Source organism: Biomphalaria glabrata, chromosome 6 (genome assembly GCF_947242115.1).
Source record: "Biomphalaria glabrata chromosome 6, xgBioGlab47.1, whole genome shotgun sequence".
Lineage (NCBI taxonomy): Eukaryota > Metazoa > Mollusca > Gastropoda > Planorbidae > Biomphalaria > Biomphalaria glabrata.
The window spans coordinates 10,704,972-10,727,889 of NC_074716.1; the positions used below are offsets into that span (position 1 = coordinate 10,704,972).

General features: G+C 35.0%; 1 protein-coding gene and 1 long non-coding RNA gene across 5 annotated transcripts in view; one reads left to right on the forward strand and one right to left on the reverse strand.

Annotated features, from left to right (window-relative positions):
* Positions 1–22,918, reverse strand: part of LOC106078253 (uncharacterized) — a 115,174-nt gene that overhangs the window by 56,488 nt on the left and 35,768 nt on the right. For all 4 annotated transcript variants that reach the window (XM_056031563.1, XM_056031564.1, XM_056031562.1 and 1 more), the window contains exon 12: positions 1,042–1,161. In XM_056031563.1, the coding sequence (XP_055887538.1) occupies positions 1,042–1,161 (120 nt within the window). The remainder of the gene's footprint in view (positions 1–1,041; positions 1,162–22,918) is intronic.
* On the forward strand, positions 16,197–22,575 carry LOC129926606 (uncharacterized). Its single transcript, XR_008778311.1, has 2 exons — positions 16,197–16,767; positions 22,084–22,575. It is a non-coding gene; the product is annotated as an uncharacterized LOC129926606 (long non-coding RNA).

Genomic DNA, 22,918 nt, shown 5'->3' on the forward strand with positions numbered 1-22,918 from the left:
CAATCAAATATTTCGAATAAGAACTTAAAAGAGGAATTAACAAATAGTGTAAATAAGATTAGGGCATATTTTTTGCGAAGAGATTCGTGCGTGTTGGGTAAAAGTGATACTCGAATGTTTGTTTGTTTGTAAAATGTTTTACATGTTTCGGATGTTCCTTCAGAGTTGAAGATAGTTTACTTCCTAGTCCAAACCTCCCGCAGGACGACGGGGGATGGGAGCGGGCAGGGTTTGAACCCTCGACCGTCGATAAATCCGAACGAAAGTCCAGCGCGCAAACCGCACGACCAGGCAGCCATCCATTTACTAGCTGGTCCAATTTAGCTTAATAGTTACTAGAATTAGCTGGATCAAATATTGTAGAAGGAAGCTTTTCACTCTATATACTTACATTCTTATAGGTTTATTTTATAAAAATGGAATGGCTTTATTATATTGTTATAAGTAAAAACTAAATTAGAGGGGTTCATGGCTGAATGGTATCTCCTAATAAGGCGTGACCTGATTTGAAAAGAAAATCTGTACATCTATTCTTCTTCTTCTTTTAGCCAGCTTTATTGCTGCTGAGCTGAGATCTCTTTTGCAGACTGTGCCAAGGAAAAAAAGTGTGCTGTTTTCTTTAGTTATTCAGCACTGCCGTACAGGGTGTTGGTTATGTTGGGCTGGAATGGAAGTAGGGTCTGCCTAAGGTGGATTAGGAAGGGGCATTCAAAGAGGATATGGTTTACGGTTTCAAAGGGATGGGCGCAGTGTCTGCTAAATGGTAGTTGTGTGGAGTTTATTTTGTTCAGGTGGTAATTTAATAGTGGTGTGTGTCCTGTTCTTAGTTGGAAGATTGTAGATTGTTCTATGCGGGGTAGGAAGTTAATACTGTCCAGTTTGTTAGGCGTAGTCATTTCTCTGTACATAGCTCTGCCTGTGTTTCCTGATGCCCATTGGATGAGCCACTCCTCTTTGTGATTGTTGACTAACATTGACCTTAGGGTGAGGTAGTTAACAGGTCTATCTGGTTGTACATCTATAAATATTAGGAAAGCTTACTTTTCCATCACCACAGGACGTCCCGATATATGCTTCCATCACTTTACAGTCACCAGAATTCAAGGGATCTTGACAGTACAGTGAATGACATATGTCCTCAATTTGAGTGTTTTTTGCACCCTAGGAAATAAAAAAGGTAATATTCATGTCTTTGGAAATCGATGTCAATGACCAAACTAACATTCTATAAGAATAAACAAAAAAAGATGTCGCAGTCTGATACAAAAGTTTGTACACACTATATTATACAATATACGCAGTGAACTGTTAATATTATGGTGCTACATATAAAAGTGCATTTGTGTATGGCGTATATATATATATATATATATATATATATATATATATATATAAATATATATATATATATATATATATATATATATATATATATATATATATATATATATATAAATATATATATATATATATATATATATATATATATATATATATATATATATATATATATATATATATATATATATATATATATTGTTACGTGCGCATCTTAGTGTAAATGTGAAATGGTGCGATTGTGTGTTGAAAGGGGAAGAAAACCAAAATGGAAGAAATAGGAAAAAGAAAGTGTTTTTCAGTGGTAAGAAAGATCAAAGTATTTATAAACTGTGCTTTGTCGTTTTCATGTCTAAAGAGTCTCATCCAATAGGAAGACTTTAACAAGTGGCGCCCAACGCAAAGGTAAAACCCACGTTGTCCCTCTATACACAGTGGATCTCCTGTCAGCAGACAGTATAGATAGTAAAGTCTAGATCTAGAGACAGGAGAACATTCGATTCGATATTATTAGTAATAGACTATGGCGGACAAAGCTGAGGTAGCAGAAAATACGTGCAAGAAAGGTTAATGGAGAGGGAGAGATTAGCAATGGAAAGAGAAAAAGAAAAGGAGAAATTAGCGATTAAAAGAGAAAAAAAAAGGAGAGATTAGCGATGGAAAGAGAAAAAGAAAAGAAGAGATTAGAAAAGGAGGACAAAAGAGAAAGAGAAAAAGAAAAGGAGAGATTAGATAAGGAGGACAAAAGAGAAAGAGAAAATGATAAGGAGTTTGTAGCAATTGAAAGGGAAAAGAAAAATGAATTAGTTGCCCTTGAATGAGAAAGATTAGCGTTTGAAAAAGAGACAGCAGAGAAAAAGTTAAAAACAGACCAAGGAAAAGAAATTGATAAAAGAAAGAGTGACTCTACTGGGAATAAACTGGCAAAATATAAAGGTTTGATATTCAACGAAGACAAAATTGACATATACATTTTTTTTGAAGAAATTTGAAATAGAAATGAGAGAACTGGAGTACCCTGAAGACAAATGGACATTCTTATTGTCGAGATCATTTACAGCGGAAGTGCCTTTAAAAATATGTATAAACCAGGATAACTACAGCGTTGTGAAAGAACAACTACTTCGAACTTTCGAGAAAACAGAGGCTTTCTATCGCCAACAGTTTGTTAATTGTGAGATAGAACCAGAGGATGACCCGCAGACCTTCTTGGACAAAATGAGCAGCCATTTCGATAACTGGATAGAAACCGCTGAGGTAGAAAAAAACTTTGACAGTCTTAAGACATTTCTCATGCTGGACAAAGTGATGTACGAGTGTCAGGAGGAATTAAAAATATTTCTTCCATAGAAGACATAGTAAGACTGGTAAGGGCTTATAAAGGGGCACACCCCGAGAAGAAATTATCTAGAGGCAGTGATATAGAAGAAATAGTTGCCTTTAACAGAACATTTGAGACACAGAATAACTCTCACAGAACAAGGGAGACACAGGATAGACATTATAAACGTGGTACATATGAAAGACAATATGATAGCCGCAACGGAAGATATCAAGGAAACAGACAGGAAGAAAAGGACTGGGAGAAAGGTAGAATAGAGCAAGGCTATCATTGTCATCTGATACTGGAACATTAGATATTTTTCAGACATTTGTAGGGAACAAGACAGCTAAGACCATCAGGGATACAGGGAGCACTATTATTGGGGTGAATAAGAAATTAGTGGAAGACCATGAATATACAGGCGAATCTAGGAAGTGTGTTATGTTTAATGGGAATATTGTACAATTACCGATTGCTAAAGTTAGTATAGACACACTGTGTTTTGAGGGGACAGTGGAAGCTTGTGTTGTAGATCAGGGTGAGATAGATTTAATTATTGGGAACATTCATGGGGTGAAAATATGTTCAGTAAGGGAGATTGAGAATTGGAAGAAATATTATGGGATAAAGTCTACTCGATACAGAAATGGGGATGTGGAAGAAGACATAAGATCCCATACATCAGACGACATGGGTAGCAGAGAGCACGAGAAGAAAGAATTAACAGCTAAAGTAGAAAGCAATGCAATTGGAATGGGTCCAAATCAAGTAAAGTAAGGCAATCAGTGGTGCAGGGAAAGCGATTTAAACCCACATACAAACGTACAAGCCCATATATCTTATGCAACAGTAAATCAGAGTGAAGGAATTAAGGTACAATAGTGGATAGACGTATACGAGAAAAGAGAGGGATATTAGCAGTCTAGAAAATAGTACAGCTAGATCATTCGGTAGTGGGATCACAATGGGATATCATTGCAAATGAGGGAAGCGGAAAGGATGGCATTTCAATAATTACATAGATAGGATTAGAAAAGGTGGAAATGATGGATACTAATTATTGTTCTATTCTACAATGAATAAATATATGTGTAATGAATTGAATATTGTTGATACTTATGCATATAGGTTAAGGATACTACATTATAGAAGTTTAGTAAAGGCTATATAGGAGATGTAAAAGAATATAAGTAGTGGAAAGAAGATACGTAGATTTTGCACAATATATTTAATTTTGTGTGGTTCTGTTTGATTATAATTATTCTATTAAAATTACATTTGTAAGAAAATTATAGAAATTGTGTGGAAGAAATACATAATAAGAATCGTCAAGACTGGAATTATTATATAGGCCTGATGATCCTCAGAAGTAAATAGTATTGGGTTAAATCTATGGTATTAGGAGTGTTGTGAGTTAGCTATATGCCGGGTCATGTTGTCGGGGGTACAATATGCATGTAGCAAGATAGACTTAGATTGTTAACTATTTGATTACGGCTAGAATGAGGATATTTTGTACAGGCATAAAATTATGAGTGGGGAGTTGTATTAATAGAAATATGATTACTTATAGATATATGTTAACAGAAGTTGTTTGAATTGCTCATAATAACAGTTATTATTGTGATAAACATAATTGTTACAAATTGTTTGAATTGTAGTGGTATTTACATGACATTTTTTATGATTTTGTTTGGTTATTACTTTATGGTTTTATATGTTACAGATTAAAAAAAAAAAAACTTGGAATAGTCTGATAAAATTTCAGTGATTTATGTTTTGGACGTTCGATGTACATCAAACTTAATAAACAGGGGGGGGGGGCCTCATCTTAGTGTAAATGTGAATGGTGCAATTGCGTTTGCGTATTGAAAGGGGAAGAAAACCAAAATGGAGAAATAGGAAAAAGAAAGTGTTTTTCAGTGTTAATAAAGATCAAAGTATTTATAAACTGTGATTTGTCGTTTTCTTGTCCAAAGGGTCTCAGCATATAGGAAGACGTAACATATATATATATATATATATATATATATATATATATATATATATATATATATATATATATATATATATATATATATATATATATATATATATATATATATATATATATATATATATATATATATATTGTTTCTGATATATATATTGTTTCTGTCCGCGACAGAATTGCTATAACTTAGCAATTAACCTCAACCAAAGTGATATAAAACAGAACGTTTAATAATCAATTATAAACTACATCTAGAGCCAAAATTAGAATCACATCTCAGGCCTTCTTGTTTACATTGCTAATCATCGGCCATCTTTTTTCCTCTGTTCTCTATCGTGTCCTCTGGTACACAATGTCGCGACAAATGACACTACGCAATGTAGAGCCATAACACTGCCCCCTCCTTAGTTATGTTCGTCCCAAACATGACCAGATTTTCGACAGGGCAGTGGAATTGTCAGTGCAGTTGAAGTTCTGGCAAGAAAGTTATAGTTCCACTGGAGGCCAGGCCATAAAACACATTTTCATTATTTCCAGAAGGTATGCCTTTCTACACATGTCCATTATCAGTGTCCAGTCTCCGCTGAAAATGATTCATCTTTTACTCTGCTTTGTGAAGGCAAACGTAAACACGTTTGTCAAGTCCAGACCTGTTGATGGTTTTTCTGGTATTTGCATTGTTCATTCGAGGCATAGTTAGCAACTAACCTCATCGAAAGTGATATAAAACAGAACAGTTCTTATTAAATTTCTGTCTGCAGTTAGTACTGGTAGCCAAACAGGAGTATTGGACGCAGACCCAACGTTGTCTGATTTGGTCATGCCCAATGAAGCACTCATATCAAGGGCATCGAAAGCAATAGTTTCACTCTGCCTGTAGGTCACTCCTGTAGTTTCTTCATCTAGCGTTTTCTTTTGGGGTCTGCGCTTATTGTTGAAAAGGTTGCCACTTTCTTTATCTTGAAAGCTAGACGCATCTGATTTGTCATTATGATCATCGCCGGCGCTGCCACCACCAACACTTTCCTTGTAACTACCCGTCCAGCCACAACAATGATTGGTTGATATTTCATTCTCCGCTCTTCTAGGATGTAGCTGGCCTTCCAGTTTGTTCCACTTCAGTTTGTCCCTTTTATGATACCTGTTAACTGACAGATTAGACCATTTTGCTCGTATGTTCTATTCGTTTCACTTGAATGCCTTTCAAACTATCATCAAGCAATGGGAACTCTATGTGCCCATATTGTACAGTTCCACTTCCAATGTTTAGAGATAAACAGAATTCCTGCATAAAATCGAGACCAAGGATTGGCAACATTTGCGATCAGAAAATCATGACTAAATGGTTGACTTTCTATTTCAAAATTAAGCCGTACCTGTCCTAATATAGGTAACAGTTCGCCACCTGCCGTTTTAAGAGTGTACCCATTCACTCGTATTATTTCCTGATCACCAATCAGATTGGGTCCAACTATCGACTGCGTCCAAGAGGAACCTATAAGAAGCAACGCCAATCTTTCCTTGCACTCTCAATGTTCTGCTTTGCTCTAACACTCTGAAAGGAGTGGATAATCTCGGAGTTTCGATTTTCTGGGTTGCCGGTTCTTGCTCCCTAAGCCCGTAGAATCGAAGCGGTTGACGTTCTGATGCACAGCCTTGGCCTTGGAACAACATGTTACAATTCCTCCGTAAATGACCTGGAGTGTTACAATTCCAGCAACGAAAAGTCTTTCTACTACGCCTTCAGGTCTGATAATGTTCCCATTCAGTTAAAGCCTTTTCTACCATTCTTCGAATCCGCCTAGGCAGATCCTCCTCTTCCGACACATTTAACGTCCGACAATAGTGTATGTTCCTCGCTGAAACTTCGGCCGCCTCGTAGGAAAGGGCATAGATGAGGGCTTCGTTGATTTTCCGTTTTCCGCTTATTCGGATGGCCTTCTTAAGTTCTGAATCTCGCACTCCATCTATGAAAGCATCTGTGACCAGAACATCCAAACTTTCCTGTATTGCCGATGTGTAAGCAAGACGGGCGAGACGTTCTACGTCTGCTGCTAATTCCTGTAATGTCTCTCCGTTTTTCTGTTGTCGATTCTTTAATTGCATCCTGAAAACTTCTTGCAGGTGTTCATTGCCGTATCGTAGATCCATTGTTTTCACCATGGCATCGTAGTCTGTCAGATCCGTCATAGTCTGTAACAATTCGGCTGCCTTGCCTCGGAGTGCCAACATGAGACCAGTTGCCTTCTCTGCCTTGGTAACCCATCTGTTGATTTGCGCCGCCGCCTCGATTTAAGAAGCAGGACGTTTTGGCTCCGCCGTTTTGGCGACGCCATTATGGCCTTGCCGTTTTGGCGCGAAGGTCGTTTTGGCTACGCCGTTTTGGCCCCGCCGTTTTGGCGCGAGCCGTTTTGGCGACAAGACGTTTTGGCGCGAAATACATTATGTACGTTTATTATATTATTTAAAAATAATTATTCATATCTATGTTTTGCATGAGTGTTTGTGTTAAGACATATTTTTCACGTACTAAATGTAAATGTGTGTTTGTTTTTCACATCATTTTCTTTAATAAACATTTTGTGTATGTGTGTTTATTAAGAGGCACACTTTATTTTCAAAAAAGTTTTTTAAGAAATTACTTTAAAAATTAAAAACAAAATGAAACGATGAAAGACTAAAAATTGATGCAATTATTTCTTTACATTAACATTGGTTCATTTAATAACTGTATGGTATCTCCAGCTATACATACCAAACACTTGCTAATATAAGTAAAAATATAATACATGTACCATATTTCTCAAAATACTTTAAATTACGTATACATAGACACCATGGTTATTTGCCTTAGTCGCTGGAATTCAAGGGTTCATTAAAAAAAAATTATTGTCAAATGATATCTCGCGCCAAAACGTCCCGTCGTAAAACGGCTCGCGCCAAAACGTCCCGTCGCCAAAACGGCGGGGCCAAAACGTCACGTACCGCTCGATTTGTAATCGATACGCCTACCAAGGCACAGAGCCGCCAAACACCGGTGGTTTAAACCTCCCCGTCATTTCAGTCACAGTGGCCCCCGCATCTTGTTTCTTTTGCAGCTCCACCTTCATTTCATTTTGTAATTGTTGAATTTTAGAATCAACATCTCCCACCATTGGGGACCTTAATTCAGCTACCTCATTTCTTAATTGTTGTTTGAAACTGTCTATGTCATTTTTCAATTATGTCACAAATGATTTCTTAGAGCTCAGTTCATCATTTCCTGATTTCATGTCTTCCTTCAATGAGTTTCCCATGTCAGTATTTGTTTTGTTTAGTTCTTGTATAATGTTCCAAAGCTCCATCGTAGTCGGGTTCTACTTCAAACACATAAGTCTACGGGTCCTGTTCTTCCTCTATCATACTTTGCTAAGACGCTCCATAAGTGCCTCCTTGTTTCCGCTCACCTTCAGCTCTCTACCTCTGAGTTCATGTCTAAGTTCCTGTAATGACAGTTGACTAAGTGTTTTCTTAGACGCCATCCAGTATTCAAAAGTTGATCAACTAAAACCTAAACTTATGTTGATTTACCCGAAAATGAAATCGTTCAATTTTCTATACATACATCCAGACCTTCTCACCTTTCGTTGAGAATCCCACTTCTGACACCAATGCTATAACTTAGTAATTAACCTCAACGAAAGTGATATAAAACAGAACGTTTAATAATCAATTATAAACTACACCAAGAGCCAAACTTAGAATCACATCTCAAGCGTTCTTGTTTACATCTCTAATCATCGGCCATCTTCCTTCCTCTGTTCTCTATCGTGTCCTCTGGTACACAATGTCGAGCCAAATGACACTGCGCAATGTAGAGTTATAAATTTATATATATATATATGGCCACTTATGTCTCGAAAGACAATGAATGCGCCCAGCTGAGTCAATGGCTTGGGTTTCGTCTTAAGATGGAGTAGAATCTGCGGTGACTAATCAAGCCATTTCTGGAGAGGCAGAGTTTGACACAGTTTGTTTATGTATATGCATCTGGATTAGGGCTAGTTAACAGGGCAGCGTTCTTCTTTTTTCTTGTCTGATGCAGCTTCCTTACTTTTGCACTAAGCGAAGTTCGTACCCGCGCGTACAATCAGTTTCCATGCTGCCCTGTCTCCGCACACATACTTTGTTCGTGGTTCTCATGTCTGGCTTACATATATATATGTAGGTTAATCTTTTGCGGCCCTTGGGTCTCCTTCTGCAAGTTCAGCGTATACTATGTCTTTTGGGATTCTTCCATCTGGCATATGAGTGACTTGACCGTGCCAGAGTAGTTTTCTCTGTTTAAGAAGTGCATAGATGCTATGCTTATTAGCCCGTTCAGAACGTCATGGTTGAAAACATAATCCTTCCAGGCAAGCACATTATGCGTCGCAAGCAGCCTTTGGAAGCTATTTAATCAGTGTTCTTGACGCATGTTAGTTGCCCAGCTCTCACGGCCATAAAGAAATGTGCTATGAATGCAGGCATTGTAGACTAGGATTTTGGTTGCCGTAGTCAATTTGGTATTTTCCCACAGGCGCTTAGAAAAGTTTTGCCATTGCTGCAGAAGCATTTCCTATTTATTTTGTCAGCTCAGCTTCTAAATCTAGTTTGCTGACTATTGTTGTTCCCAAGTAGGTGAATTCGTACACCACTGTAAGTGTGTGATTTCCTATATGTATCGCTGGTATTTCTTGTTTATCTTGTGCTAGGATTTTGGTCTTGGAGAGGCTTAAGTAAGGCTACACTCTTGACAAGAAGCTGCCAGAGCATTTACAAGCCTCTGCAATTTTTCTTGTGTGTGGGATATGAGTGCAGAATCATCGGCCAACAGCAGTTCCCTAATCAAAATACGCTGTCTCTGTGTTTTGGCTTTAAGGCGTGACAGAATAAATAGCTGTCCATCGGATCTGCTGTAAATATATACTCCATCTGCATTAAAAACGCTGGTGAGTACAACTGAAAAGGAGATGCCGAATAGTGTTTGAGCCAGAACACATTTTTTTTTTACTCCGCTCTTGATTTCTCGAGAATTGCTTAGAGGCGGAAATGTCAAACTGTACGCTGACCTACATAGTATTTTATAAAAAGCTGACACTAGTTTCCGTAGCTTGTTTGGACAGCCGATTCTCTCTAATACGTCAAACTGGACGGATCTGATGACAAGGTCAAACTCCTTAGTCAATAAAAGCTATACAGAGTGACTGCTTTTGTTCTCTTCTTTTCTCTTGTAGCTGCCGCATGGAGATAATCGAATCTGTTATGGATCTACCGGCCCTAAAGCCACACTGTCATTCTGTGTAAACTCATCAGCATTACTCAGCATAGGCATTTTCAACTATGCAAAGGAGTAAAATGCCTCTATAACTGTTACATTTGAAGCAGTCACCTTTTTTTAAAATCGTTACTATGTTGGAATCCATCAATTTATGGGGGACAATTCCTTGTTTCCCAGCACAGACAGAACAGTTAGTGGAGAGGCTTGATGAAGGCAAGCTTTGCAGCCTGAATGACTTTTGTAGGAATACCATTTTCTTCGGGTGTTTTCCGTGTGCAAGCATGTCAATAGCAGTGTTCAGTTTCTTTACAGAGGGTGTTTCGTCGAATTCGCTGAAAACTTAAAGTGACGGGAAGCTAGACAAAGCAGTTTGAAGATGGTATTTTCAATCTTTTCAAGTTCAGCATAGTGCTCTACCCATAACTTCATTTGAAATGCAAGATAACTGATGATTGAATCTTTTGACTTAAGCGGGGCACACTCGCTAGTGTGAAGTACAAAGGCTTTTTTCATGCCCTCGTATAGTCCGATGATGTTAACATAGTCATCAATAGATTTGAGGATTTAGCATAGGGCCTGCCAGTATTTGTAATCGCACTGACTCACTATTCTTTGGGGATCTTTTCTTATAGATCTGAGCCTTGTAAAATGCTTGTGGTGGGCTCTTCTTGTAGTTTTGCAAAGATTATATCATGTTTCTAGTGGCAGTTTCCAATTCGGTCAGATTAGCTTCAAAACAGTTTTCATTTTCTTTGTTTTTCAAAGACCAGTGATGATGTTTGGTACATAACATCACGTATAAACGTCCAGCTTTTTTTTTTACCTCAGTCACTGAGAAGTTTTAAAAAGTTTCCTCTAATTTATTTGTAAATTCAATGCAAAGATCAGGATTGTTTTTGTTTGCAGTTTTCAGGCTACGCTTATAAAATTTTAGTGTGTAAATTTTTTTTATATTAAAAAGGTATTTTTTAGTTTCAAACTAGAGGAGGGGGCTTAAACTCAAAACCCCTTTTAGCTACGCTACATGGCTTTCTTTTTCCCTGTGATATGTGGATTTTAGAAGGCAGCAGTCTTGTCCGGCACGACAGTAAAGTGTGATAAGTGTCACAGTCCGCACTTTAAAAGCTACGTGTCAGCAGTATATTTCCAATGTCCCTTTTCCGTGTCAGTATCCATATCCAGCTGGTGCCAGTGTCCAGATTTAGGATGCGTCCATAAGACACAATGATGTCGTTTTGTCCTAAAATATGTTGGTAATGCAGAGCTTATGATATGCGCAAAATTCTAGCAGTCGTATATATATATATATATATATATATTGTTAGACACCTTATTTATATAGGTTAGTTATTTTAGTTATTTAGCGACGCACCATAGTAGACGCATATTGAACGGGACTAGTGACGTTTGGGATATGTTGGGTTAGAGACCGGAAAATCAGTTAGCGATAGAACACTCCAGGGTAACGACGTGTTTAGTGACAGAGACTTCTACTGTGGCCTTTTTATCAGAATAAATCTATGTGAACTTGTTCATCATCGTTTGACTACATCTCTTCACTTGTTAAAAACTGATGTACTTATTTTTGTCTGACTTGTTGGTCAACTACACGTAATACACCCGAACAATTATACTCAAACGCTTGCTGAGTAATTGGTTGACTTCAAGACAGCCTGAATAAGCAACATCACAGTGGCGACCCCGACGCCCGAAGCCCGGATTAACCGAACCTCGAAGCCGAGCATCGAACCGGACCTCGAAGCAGAACGTTTACTCAGGTGAGGGTCGTGCACTCGAAGATATAAGATTTCATCGGAGTACGGCTGAACACAGCAGCATCACAGAGTGACTTTGTTCTAGATCTACATGCAGTCGTCGCCTGTTTGATCGCACGTTCAACGAGCCGTTAACTCAGGGTGACCTTCGTCAGGACCGTAATCATCGCAACGTCTGGTCTGCTTAACCAGTATATTATCAAAGCCTGATCTTCATATGCTGAATCGACCTACAACCAGAGAAACCGTTCATTCATAACGGGTGAGAGATCGTTAGTGAACCTGTTGGACATATTTTTTCTTCGTCATAGGAGCCACATCGAGTATCAAGTTTTACCTCGTCAGTTTCGAGAAGGACAGTTTGCCCGCTGTCAGAAGTATTGTGAGTACTACAAGTTTGGTAGCTAACTAAATCGAAATCGCTCTGTCGTCTTACCCTTGGAGAGATTCTTGTGGAGCAGTTTGCTCATTGAACCGGTTGCTTGCCACTTTTATAACGGTCACTGTGTTTAACCTTTGGAAGGTTAGTGAAGTAATATTTAACAGTACTGAACATTGATTTATTTAGTATTCGTTGGTCTAGACGATATCTAGACGTGCTGATATTGAAGTTGTGGAAACAGCTACATCCACTTAATTTCGTTGAAAACCGTTAATCGTCTAACGGAACGTCGTCGGAGGTGACCTTGGTCTCACCTAGTCTACATTGGACAGTTTGGTCTAGTGAAGCAGAGTACAACAGCAAACTTCGTCGTACTACCAGAGTAGCAGCAGAAGCAGTGAACTATTTTAGAGAACCGTTATTCGTCAGCCCAGATCAAGTCATCGTCAAGAAAGTCGTTATTCGTCAGCCCAGATCAAGTCATCGTCAAGAAAGCCGTTATTCGTCAGCCCAGATCAAGTCATCGTCAAGAAATTCGTTATTCGTCAGTCGTCCAGATCAAGTTGCCGTCAAGAGACTGTTATTTGTCAGTAGTCGTCTACACAAGTCAAGTCATCGCCAGAAGAACCGTTAACCTATTCGTCAGTAACTGTGTACACAAAGTCGTCGGAACTACACATACGGTCATCAACAGTCGTCAAAGAAACTGGAACATTTTGCTGTGGCATATCAGGACATCTGTGGCATTACGTGGGATACTGGTAGCACCGGAGAACAGAGTCAGAACTGGAAGAGAGGCAGTGGAATTTGTTGTGATCTAGCATATTCGGGAGTCCGAACAAAGGGATCTTTCTTATCAAAAGCTAAGTGCCATTTTTAGCGGCCCCCGTAAGGGGAAAAAGCCGCTATTAGGTTTGTGCAAAATGTCCGTCTGTCCGTCTGTCCGTCTGTCCGTCTGTCCGTCTGTCCGTCTGTCACACTCAGATCTCGAAAACTAGAAGAGATATGAAAAATATTATTTCATCATTAAATCCGGCTTGAAAAGTTTAGGTGCAACGGCTACTTTTGGTTTTCTAAAAGCAAACCGTTTAATTTATAAAATTAATTATGCAAGCGATTTTTTCATAAAAATACACCAATTCTAAAACAATTACGTAAATGTAAGGGAGGCAATGTTACAATATGCTAACAATGATGGACAATTTTTGTGTATTTTTAGTATCACTAAGTCAAATATATTTTTAAAATGTACAGGAAATGTTTACAACAAATATAAATAATAGTTAAAGACGTTTTTTCTGGTCAACTAGCTGCTAAAATTAAAAGAAAACATTTCTGTTTGTTTATAAAGGCTAATAATGCACTTTGTATGTAAATATCACGCACATTTTTTTAAATGGACTTTTTATGCAGCGATTTTCGTGCAGTAGCGTAACGTCGCAACATGATCAGGTGCTAAACCAATTCCTTAAACTTTTTTTAAAAATCAGATTTTATTTATTTTTTGTTTAGTGCCCCCATCCGAATAAAAGAAGCTTATTTTTGTGCGTTTTGTCTGTTGGTCGGTCTGTCCGTCACGATTAGATTTAAAAAACTAGAACTCTAAAAGCTATTGAAAATCTGATTTACCCTTTAATGTTCCTCCCATAACATCTCAATAGTTTTAAGTATCTAAAATTAATTGTTCCGGATTTTTTTGTGCAAAACTAATCAACGCCAACAAATGTTTGTTTGCTCTTCTAACTTATATTACATTCCATTTCCATGCTTAAACGTTGCAAAAACACATTATCAATAATATGTTGTTCCGTTTTTTATGTAAATAGCATATTAATGCTAAATCATAATCTCTATACTGACTTATATTTCATTAATTGTAAAAATGTTCCGGATATTGTTTTATAAAACATGAATTATGCCTAATGATTGTTTGAAATCGCATAAGGCTTTTAAAAAAAGTAATTTACTAGAATTGATTACTGAAAATTACTTTTTAGACATTTAATTTTCTTGTAAAACATAACATAGAAGTTTTGTAATCGATAAAGAAAGTTCCGGATTTTGTTTCTTACAAATCGTCGCCAGAAATTTCCGAATTTATTTAAAAATCTACTAACGCCAAATAATTGTTTGAACTCCCTCTTCTAATTAATAAACAAATAATCTTCTCATTTACGAAATAATGTTTTTACGGATTTTTATGAAAAATATTTTAACTCACTACTCTCTTACAGTACATTTAACTTTCTACCTAAAATATTAAAAAATCTAATATTATGTTCCGATTTTTAAGGAAAACAGAATCCAAACACCAAAGTAAGGTATGAAAATCTCTCCACGTGGCTGTAGTACATCTAATTTTTATACGAGACCATCCAAAAAATTTAATTAACGGTATTACATTTATCTGAAATTCTCTTTTTCTTTTACTATTTATACAAACATCCGGAACAATCTATTATATAAATTTTTCAATTGTGTTCATACCTAAAAATTATTGCGATGTTTTGAAACGTAAAATAAAGGTTAATCAATTTTTAATAACTTTTAGCTGTTTTTTTTATATCAAGATAACGGACAGACCGACTGACAGACAAAACGCAAAAACAATGTGGCTTTGATCCTTTTTAAATAATATCTATTAGAACTCAGTGCACCAATGTCTATGAACCCTCGTTAAATATCTCTTGTAAATAAAGACATTTTTTTTTATGGTACCGGTACTAGCCTATTGTGAGGTAATGGAATTTTTTTACTTTGACGTCATATGAATGGACTCTTTAAATGTAATGTTAAAAGAACGCACTCGGTGCACCAATGTCTATTAACCCTCGAAAAAATTGCTTGTATTAATGAAAACATATTTTAGTCTAACTAAGCCGTGTGACGTAGTGTTTTTTTTTCCTTTGACGTCACATGGAATGAATTCTTTAAATGAAATGCTAAAAGAACGCACTCGGTGCACCAATGTCTATGAACACTCGAGAAATGGCTCGTGTTGATAAAGGTGATTTTTAGTCTAGCTAGGCCTTGTGACGTAGTGTTTTTTTTCCTTTGACGTCATATGGAATGAATTCTTTAAATGAAATGCTAAAAGAACGCACTCGGTGCACCAATGTCTATGTACACTCGATAAAAGGCTCGTAATGATGAAGGCGATTTTTATTCTAGCTAGGCCGTGTGACGTAGTGTTTTTTTTTCCTTTGACGTCATATGGAATGAATTCTTTAAATGAAATGCTTAAAGAACGCACTCGGTGCACCAAAGTCTATGAACACTCGATAAAAGGCTCTTATAGATGAAGGCGATTTTTAGTCTAGCTAGGCCGTCTGACGTAGTGTTTTTTTTCCCTCTGACGTTATATGGAATTAATTCTTCAAATGAAATGAAAAAAGAACTCGGTATAGTAATGTTTATTAAGCCTCGTTATGTGACTCGCGTTTAAAAAAGGAATGATATCTTGATTTAGATCTAATCTAGATTTTTTAAACTAGATCTAGATTTTTATTACAGTATATCTAGATCTGGATTTATATTCTAATTAAAATTATTTTAGAGTCTAGATCTAGAATTTCTAGATCTAGTTTAGACTAAAATAGACTAGATTAAGGTGTAGAATTTCAATTTCTAAACTTAAAGTGTAAAAAAAAAGTGTAGATTTTCATTTCCAAACGTTTTGATCAATATTGTAATGTTTTAATATACTAAAACTAATCTACTATTTTTTTTATTAAATTTAAATTTAAATTTACGGCAAATGAATCTTTGAAACATTATTACTTTTGACCATCGGATGGCTGCCTGGTCGTGCGGTTTGCGCGCTGGACTGTCGTTCAGATTTATGGATGGCCCAGGGTTCAAACCCTGCCCGCTCCCATCCCCCGTCGTCCTGCTGGAGGTTTGGACTAGGAAGTAATTATCTTCAACTCTGAAGGAACATCCGAAACGTGTAAAACATTTTACATCAAAATTAAATCACCTCTTGAATATTATTTGCGAATATGCAGATCCGACAGGGATCCGACTTCGACGGGGGCCGCCTCTGAGTTTGTGTAACACAAACTCTCTTTGTAATCTTGTTCTTATTAGTATATGTTTAGATTGCCCTTAGAAATAGATTTTGTCTAAATTTGGTATGTTAGCCTGAGTAAATTCAGGTGGTGCTGAAGCCTTAAACCCGTTCGGGGTAAAGACATAATTTAGATGAAAAGCTATATTATACGTTTAGAGTTGTAATTTGTTTTGTTTGTGTAAACGTCATATCCGTTGTTGCCTGGTTACTTCGTGACGTCATCATTGTGTGCCATATTGTCATATCCCAACCCATAGCGATAGTCTCATTTAATTATTTCATTTGTTTATATTATTTTAAATTATTTATTTTTTTATTAATTTAATTAGATCTGTAATTTTTTTTCACTTAATGATAGAAAGTGCGGGTAGGATTCTTTTACTGTGAATCAGACTAAAATAATTTTAGTTTGAGCGGTTAAAATCAAATATGATTTTGCCATGAGAATAATGCCGAAACTGGCTATGTAGTCAAACACTATCGTCTGGCTAAATTTAGATCTGCAAATTGTTGTATATCGCTTTGGTACAATTAAATCATCTAGACTCTAATTTGAAATATTATTAATTGGAAGATGAATGAAGGTAGTACATTCTAGATATATATATATCTTGTTGAAGATATATTTGACACTGTATACACATATTTGTTTCGTATGGTTAAATAGAACCATAATCTACTCTAGATCTAGACTCTAGACAGTCTTTGAATTTACTCTAAACACTTCACTGTGACTTCAGTCATACCAGATTTTAAAATTGATCATAGTTATTCATACTAGATCTAAAAGTCATAGTGCTCTTGATAACTATAGATCTAAATAGTATTATTATACATACTATAATATACTAGATTTAAATTTGTGTGTAATACTGGACCTAATATACAGATTTGAATATAACCATAATAACTCAGACTAGATTTATACATTTACTAAATCTATAGATAGAGACATAACACTTAAAACTTGTATAAAAGTGTGTAAAAACCTAAATATAAAATAAGTTTAAAGTATAGCCATAACCAATATAGGCTAAGTAAAAATATATATAAAATATAAAACACAATGGCTACATCATCATATGTGGACCTTAAGGAGGTTAAGGAAACAGCTATGCAGGATGGAAAGGCCATGGAGTTAAAAGGAAAGGACTTAGCAGCTTATGTACAGCAAGTTGTGAAGGAGGAAACGGAACGTCAAAGACAAGAGATAGAAAGACAAGAAGAACGTCAAAGACAAGAGATAGAGAGACAAGATAGGATCAGAAAGGAAGAATATGAGAAGCAAAAAGAGGACCGAGAACATGAAGCTAAAATGGAGAAGATGAGATTGGATGCAGCACAAGCCAGAGCCCAAACTGAACAAGGAAATAACACAAATAACTCAAATAATTATACCAGTCAAAGAGACAACCCTAATTCACAAACATGGCTAAAGAGAAAAATACAAAGTTTTGATGAACAGAAGGATGACATTGGTGATTTCCTGAAAAGATATGAGGCAAAAATGTCTACATTTAATATGCCTGAAGAAGAATTGTCTGAAATACTGATAGACTTTGTTCATGGTCAAGCTCTAACAATATGCCAAAATCATGACCATCATATTGATGATAGCTATCAGGTTTTAAAAAGAGAGTTATTGAATGCCTATGGTCATAATGCTACAACTTTTAGAAAGAAATACTTTGACAATATACCATCATTAGGAATAGAACCCCAAACTACCATTAATATGGAAAAGGATTTTTTCAATAAGTGGGTAAAATTAGAAAAAGTGACAAACTCTTATGAGGGATTAAAAAATTTTATTTTAGTGGACAACTTTGTAAATAAATGTGATCCTCAATTACAATCTTTTATTAGAGAAAGAAACCCAAAAACTATAGATGAAATAACAGAAATAATGAGAGTATACAAAAATGCATATCCAAATAAACCATTTTCTGATAGGGATAAGAGCAAAGTAGATTTAATAGGATACACCAAAGAAAATGTTGATAGAAGTAGAAATAGAAACAGATCAAGTAGTGGAAATAGAAAATATAGTGAAATAACCTGTTTTAAATGTCAAGGAAAAGGTCATATAGCAGCTAACTGTAGAAGAGGGAATAGTAGGTCTGGAAGTAGAAATAGATACAATGAACAAAATAACAGTAGCTATAGGAGTAGAGATAGGAATGACAGGGGAAATTATAGAAATAGGAGTTACAGTAGGGAATACAAAAATAAAGGTACAGATAGGATATATTTCATGGAAGGAAATAGGAACAATTTTGCAGTGTACCCAGGGTTTGTAGATAGAATTCCGGTGGAATTAATCAGGGATTCAGGTTGTAACACTTTGGCAGTAAAAACTAAATTTGTCAAACCTCATTGGTATAAAGGGTTTACTAGGAAAGTAGAATTAGAAGATGGCACTGTAAGGGAATTTAAAGCTATAAGGGTGTACATTGAAACTCCATTTTTCACTGGTTATTGTGATGGCATTGCAATACCAGAAATGAGATATGATATGTTAGTAGGAAACATAAAAGGAGTTAAAGAATGTTCAAGAAAAGAATTAGAAGACTGGCAAAACAAATACAAAAACATAAGACAAAATCATGAAAACATAGAAACACAAAATATAACAAGTATGGTAATAACAAGATCAATGGATAAACAAGATGAGAAACAGGAAAATACAATAAATGTAATTAGTAATGATAAAGAAAAAGAAACCAGTAATGTAATACAAATAGAAAATACAGATGTTAAGGAAAAAGAGATAGAAAATGAAACACAAAATAGTCTTGAAACACAAATATCTCAAAGTGAAAAAGAAACAACACCCACATTTGCATTAGAACAAATGAATGATAATATTATTGGGAAAATTTATTCAAGAATATCAGATAAAAACAATAATAATCCAATGGAGAAATTTTGTATAGAGAATAAAATATTATTTAGACAAACAAGTAATGATAACAAGAAAATAAAACAACTTGTCTTACCACAGAAATATTGGAAAGATGTTTTAATCATGACACATGATAATAATTTAGCAGCACATAGGGGAGTAAAGAAATGTTATAGGAATTTGTCAAAACAAGTATTTTGGCCCAAAATGAAAGCAACAATCAATAAATACATAAACTCATGTGACATATGTCAAAAGAGATCTAACAAAAGTCTAGTGAATAAAGCACCTATTCAAGAAATGGATGAACCTACAGCACCATTTCAGAAAGTATCTATTGATTTAATAGGTCCTTTAATTCAAACTGAAAATAATAACAAATACATTCTAACAGTAATAGACATGTTTAGTAGATACCCAGAGGCAATCCCATTATCAAATACAAGTGCAGAGAATATCATTAATGCCATAACTCAAAAAGTAATTACAAGACATGGTATACCTAAAATTATATTGAGTGATCAGGGATCTCAGTTTAAGTCAGAACAATTTAAGAAATGGACTAAACAATACAATATACAACACATATACTCTTCGGTTTACCACCCAGAGAGTAACGGGTTATGTGAACGATATGGTGGTTCATTAAAAAGATCACTAACAAAGATAATTCAGAATAATCAGAACAAGTGGGATCATTACATTAACTATGTACTATTTGCTCATAGAAACAACATCCATGAAGCAACACAATTTTCACCATATGAAATAATACATGGAAGAAAACCCAGAGATGAATTAGATGTTTTTAAAGAAAATCTAATAGACAATGAGAATAAATTAAATAATGACAGTGAAACAACAATCACAACAGAATTGAAAGAAATATGGACTCAAGCATATAACAACAATAAGAAGTACAAACAAAGTGCTCATGAGAATCTAAATAAGAAAAGACAATTGAAAACACTAGAAGTAGGAAACAATGTATTAATATTGATAAATGACCTGAAAAATAAAATTGGTAAACAATGGAAAGGTCCATTTAAGGTGATAAAACAAATTAGTGATGTGAATTATCAAATTGAAATAAATGGGAAAATTAAAACATATCACATAAATAATTTGAAACTGTATCATGATAGAGAAGATGAGTTAATACAAAACATTCAGGAGGAAATAGAAAATACATTTTCAGAAAGAGAAGAATGCTTGATGATAATAACAAATGAAAATCATAATGAAAATGATATTAAGGAAATACCTGTAATAGAAACAAAAGAGAATCAAACTTGGCAAAAGATTAATCTTAATAATTTAACTAAGGAAAAGTCAAAAGATATAACTAAAATAATACAGGAATACAAAGAAATTTTTTCCAGTATACCAGGAAAAACTAATATTATTAAACATGACATTAAAGTAACAGATCCAAAACCTATCAAGCTTAAGCCATATAGAATACCGCTACATTTACAAGACAAAGTAAAGAAAGAAATAGACAATTTACTAGAATCAGGTATAATTGAGCCATCAACATCTCCTTATGCTTCACCGATTGTGATAGCCAAAAAGAAGAATGGAGATATAAGGTTATGTATTGATTATAGGAAACTTAACAACATCACAGAATTTGACCCATATCCAATGCCAAATATAGAGGATATTTTACATAAATTAAATGGAGCAAAATTTTTTACTAAATTAGATTTAACTAAAGGTTATTGGCAAATACCTTTAACAGAAAATGCAAAACCTTACACAGCATTTGTAACACCATATGGTATTTTTCAATGGAATTATATGAGTTTTGGATTAGTAAATGCACCTGCCACATTTAATAGAATGATGAACATGATAATTGGAAACAAAGAAAATGTTATTTGCTATTTGGATGACATATGTATTTTTAATAATAGTTGGGAGGAACATTTGGTAGATGTAAAAGAAGTGTTCAAAATAATAAAAGAAAGTGGACTTACAATTCAAGCAGAAAAAGTAGAAATAGGATTGGAGGAAATAATTTTCTTAGGACATAAAGTAAATAACAACATGATTAGCCCTATTGAAGATAACATAAAGAAAGTACTTAATATTGAAATACCTACAACAAAAAGACAAATTAAAAGCATATTGGGAATAGTAAATTATTACAGAAAGTTTATAAAGAACTTAGCAGAAATAGTGAATCCATTAAATGACTTACTTAAAAAAGGAAAACCTCAAAAAGTAGTTTGTAATGAGGAATGTGTGAAAGCTATTGACAGAATTAAAAATGTTTTTAGTCATGAATTAATATTAAGACTACCCGATAAGGACAAAATATTTTATCACAACTGATGCATCTGGTAATGCTATTGGTGGTTGTTTAATGCAGAACTATGATAACTTACATCCTATATTATATGTAAGCAGAAAATTGTCAGAGGCAGAGAAAAAATATAGTGTCATTGAAAGAGAAGCCTTAGCTGTAATATGGGTAATTACTAAGCTAGAGAGCTATTTAATAGGAAGGAAATTCATATTATTAACTGATCATAAACCTATTCAGTATATACAGCAAAAGAGCATGAAAAACAGTCATGTTTATAGATGGTTCTTAGCACTACAGGAGTATAAATTTGAAGTGAAAGCTATTAGTGGATCTGTGAATATTGTAGCTGATCTATTGTCTAGAATGACATTGAAATGAAATAATTTTGTAAATAAACTATGATTATAGTGATTATGTAATATATATTAATATATTGGCACCATTTATATGTTATGGAAAAGGGAGATAAGTAAATTTGATGTTAAGCATTTAAAAGTAAGTATGGATATTTTTTTTTGTGTGAATCATTTCATATATCATTGACGAAAGTTAGTTCTATGGAAAAGGGTGAGTATAAAAGAAAAATGGACAAAAGCATATAAAAGGGTGGTATAAAAAAAAAATTTATTGAATGTGTAAATAAAGTCTATAATTGTTTTTTGAAATATTGTATTTTATCAGATTACTGCCAGTGAAGAACACTTGTGACGTGTGACGTGCCCATAAGATGCCACATTTTCTTTTATGATGAACTGTGTACTAATGAAGATGATTTTGGAATGTTATGAACTGTTATGAACATTGACATGAATATGAGGAACTGTCAAGATGAAGATGTCAAGATGAAGAGATCAAGATTTTATGTTTGTGGTCTTCCCCTTAAATTGAAAATGCCCTTGTAAGACTTGACAGTAGTGGAAAAATATTGACATATTTTTTTTTCAAGGGGGGGAGGAATCTGTTAGACACCTTATTTATATAGGTTAGTTATTTTAGTTATTTAGCGACGCACCATAGTAGACGCATATTGAACGGGACTAGTGACGTTTGGGATATGTTGGGTTAGAGACCGGAAAATCAGTTAGCGATAGAACACTCCAGGGTAACGACGTGTTTAGTGACAGAGACTTCTACTGTGGCCTTTTTATCAGAATAAATCTATGTGAACTTGTTCATCATCGTTTGACTACATCTCTTCACTTGTTAAAAACTGATGTACTTATTTTTGTCTGACTTGTTGGTCAACTACACGTAATACACCCGAACAATTATACTCAAACGCTTGCTGAGTAATTGGTTGACTTCAAGACAGCCTGAATAAGCAACATCACAATATATATATATATATATATATATATATTCTTGAGTGACCTCCAGCTGTCCAGTTCTGAGGCCAAAAGCAACCCGGTGCTCCCTTCTATGTCAGTTAAGGAAAGTTGACGTCTAAGCTAGTCTTTGAAGCGTTGCCGTGGGGCGCTTCTGTTACGTCGACCACCTTTTAGCTGACCAAAAAAGA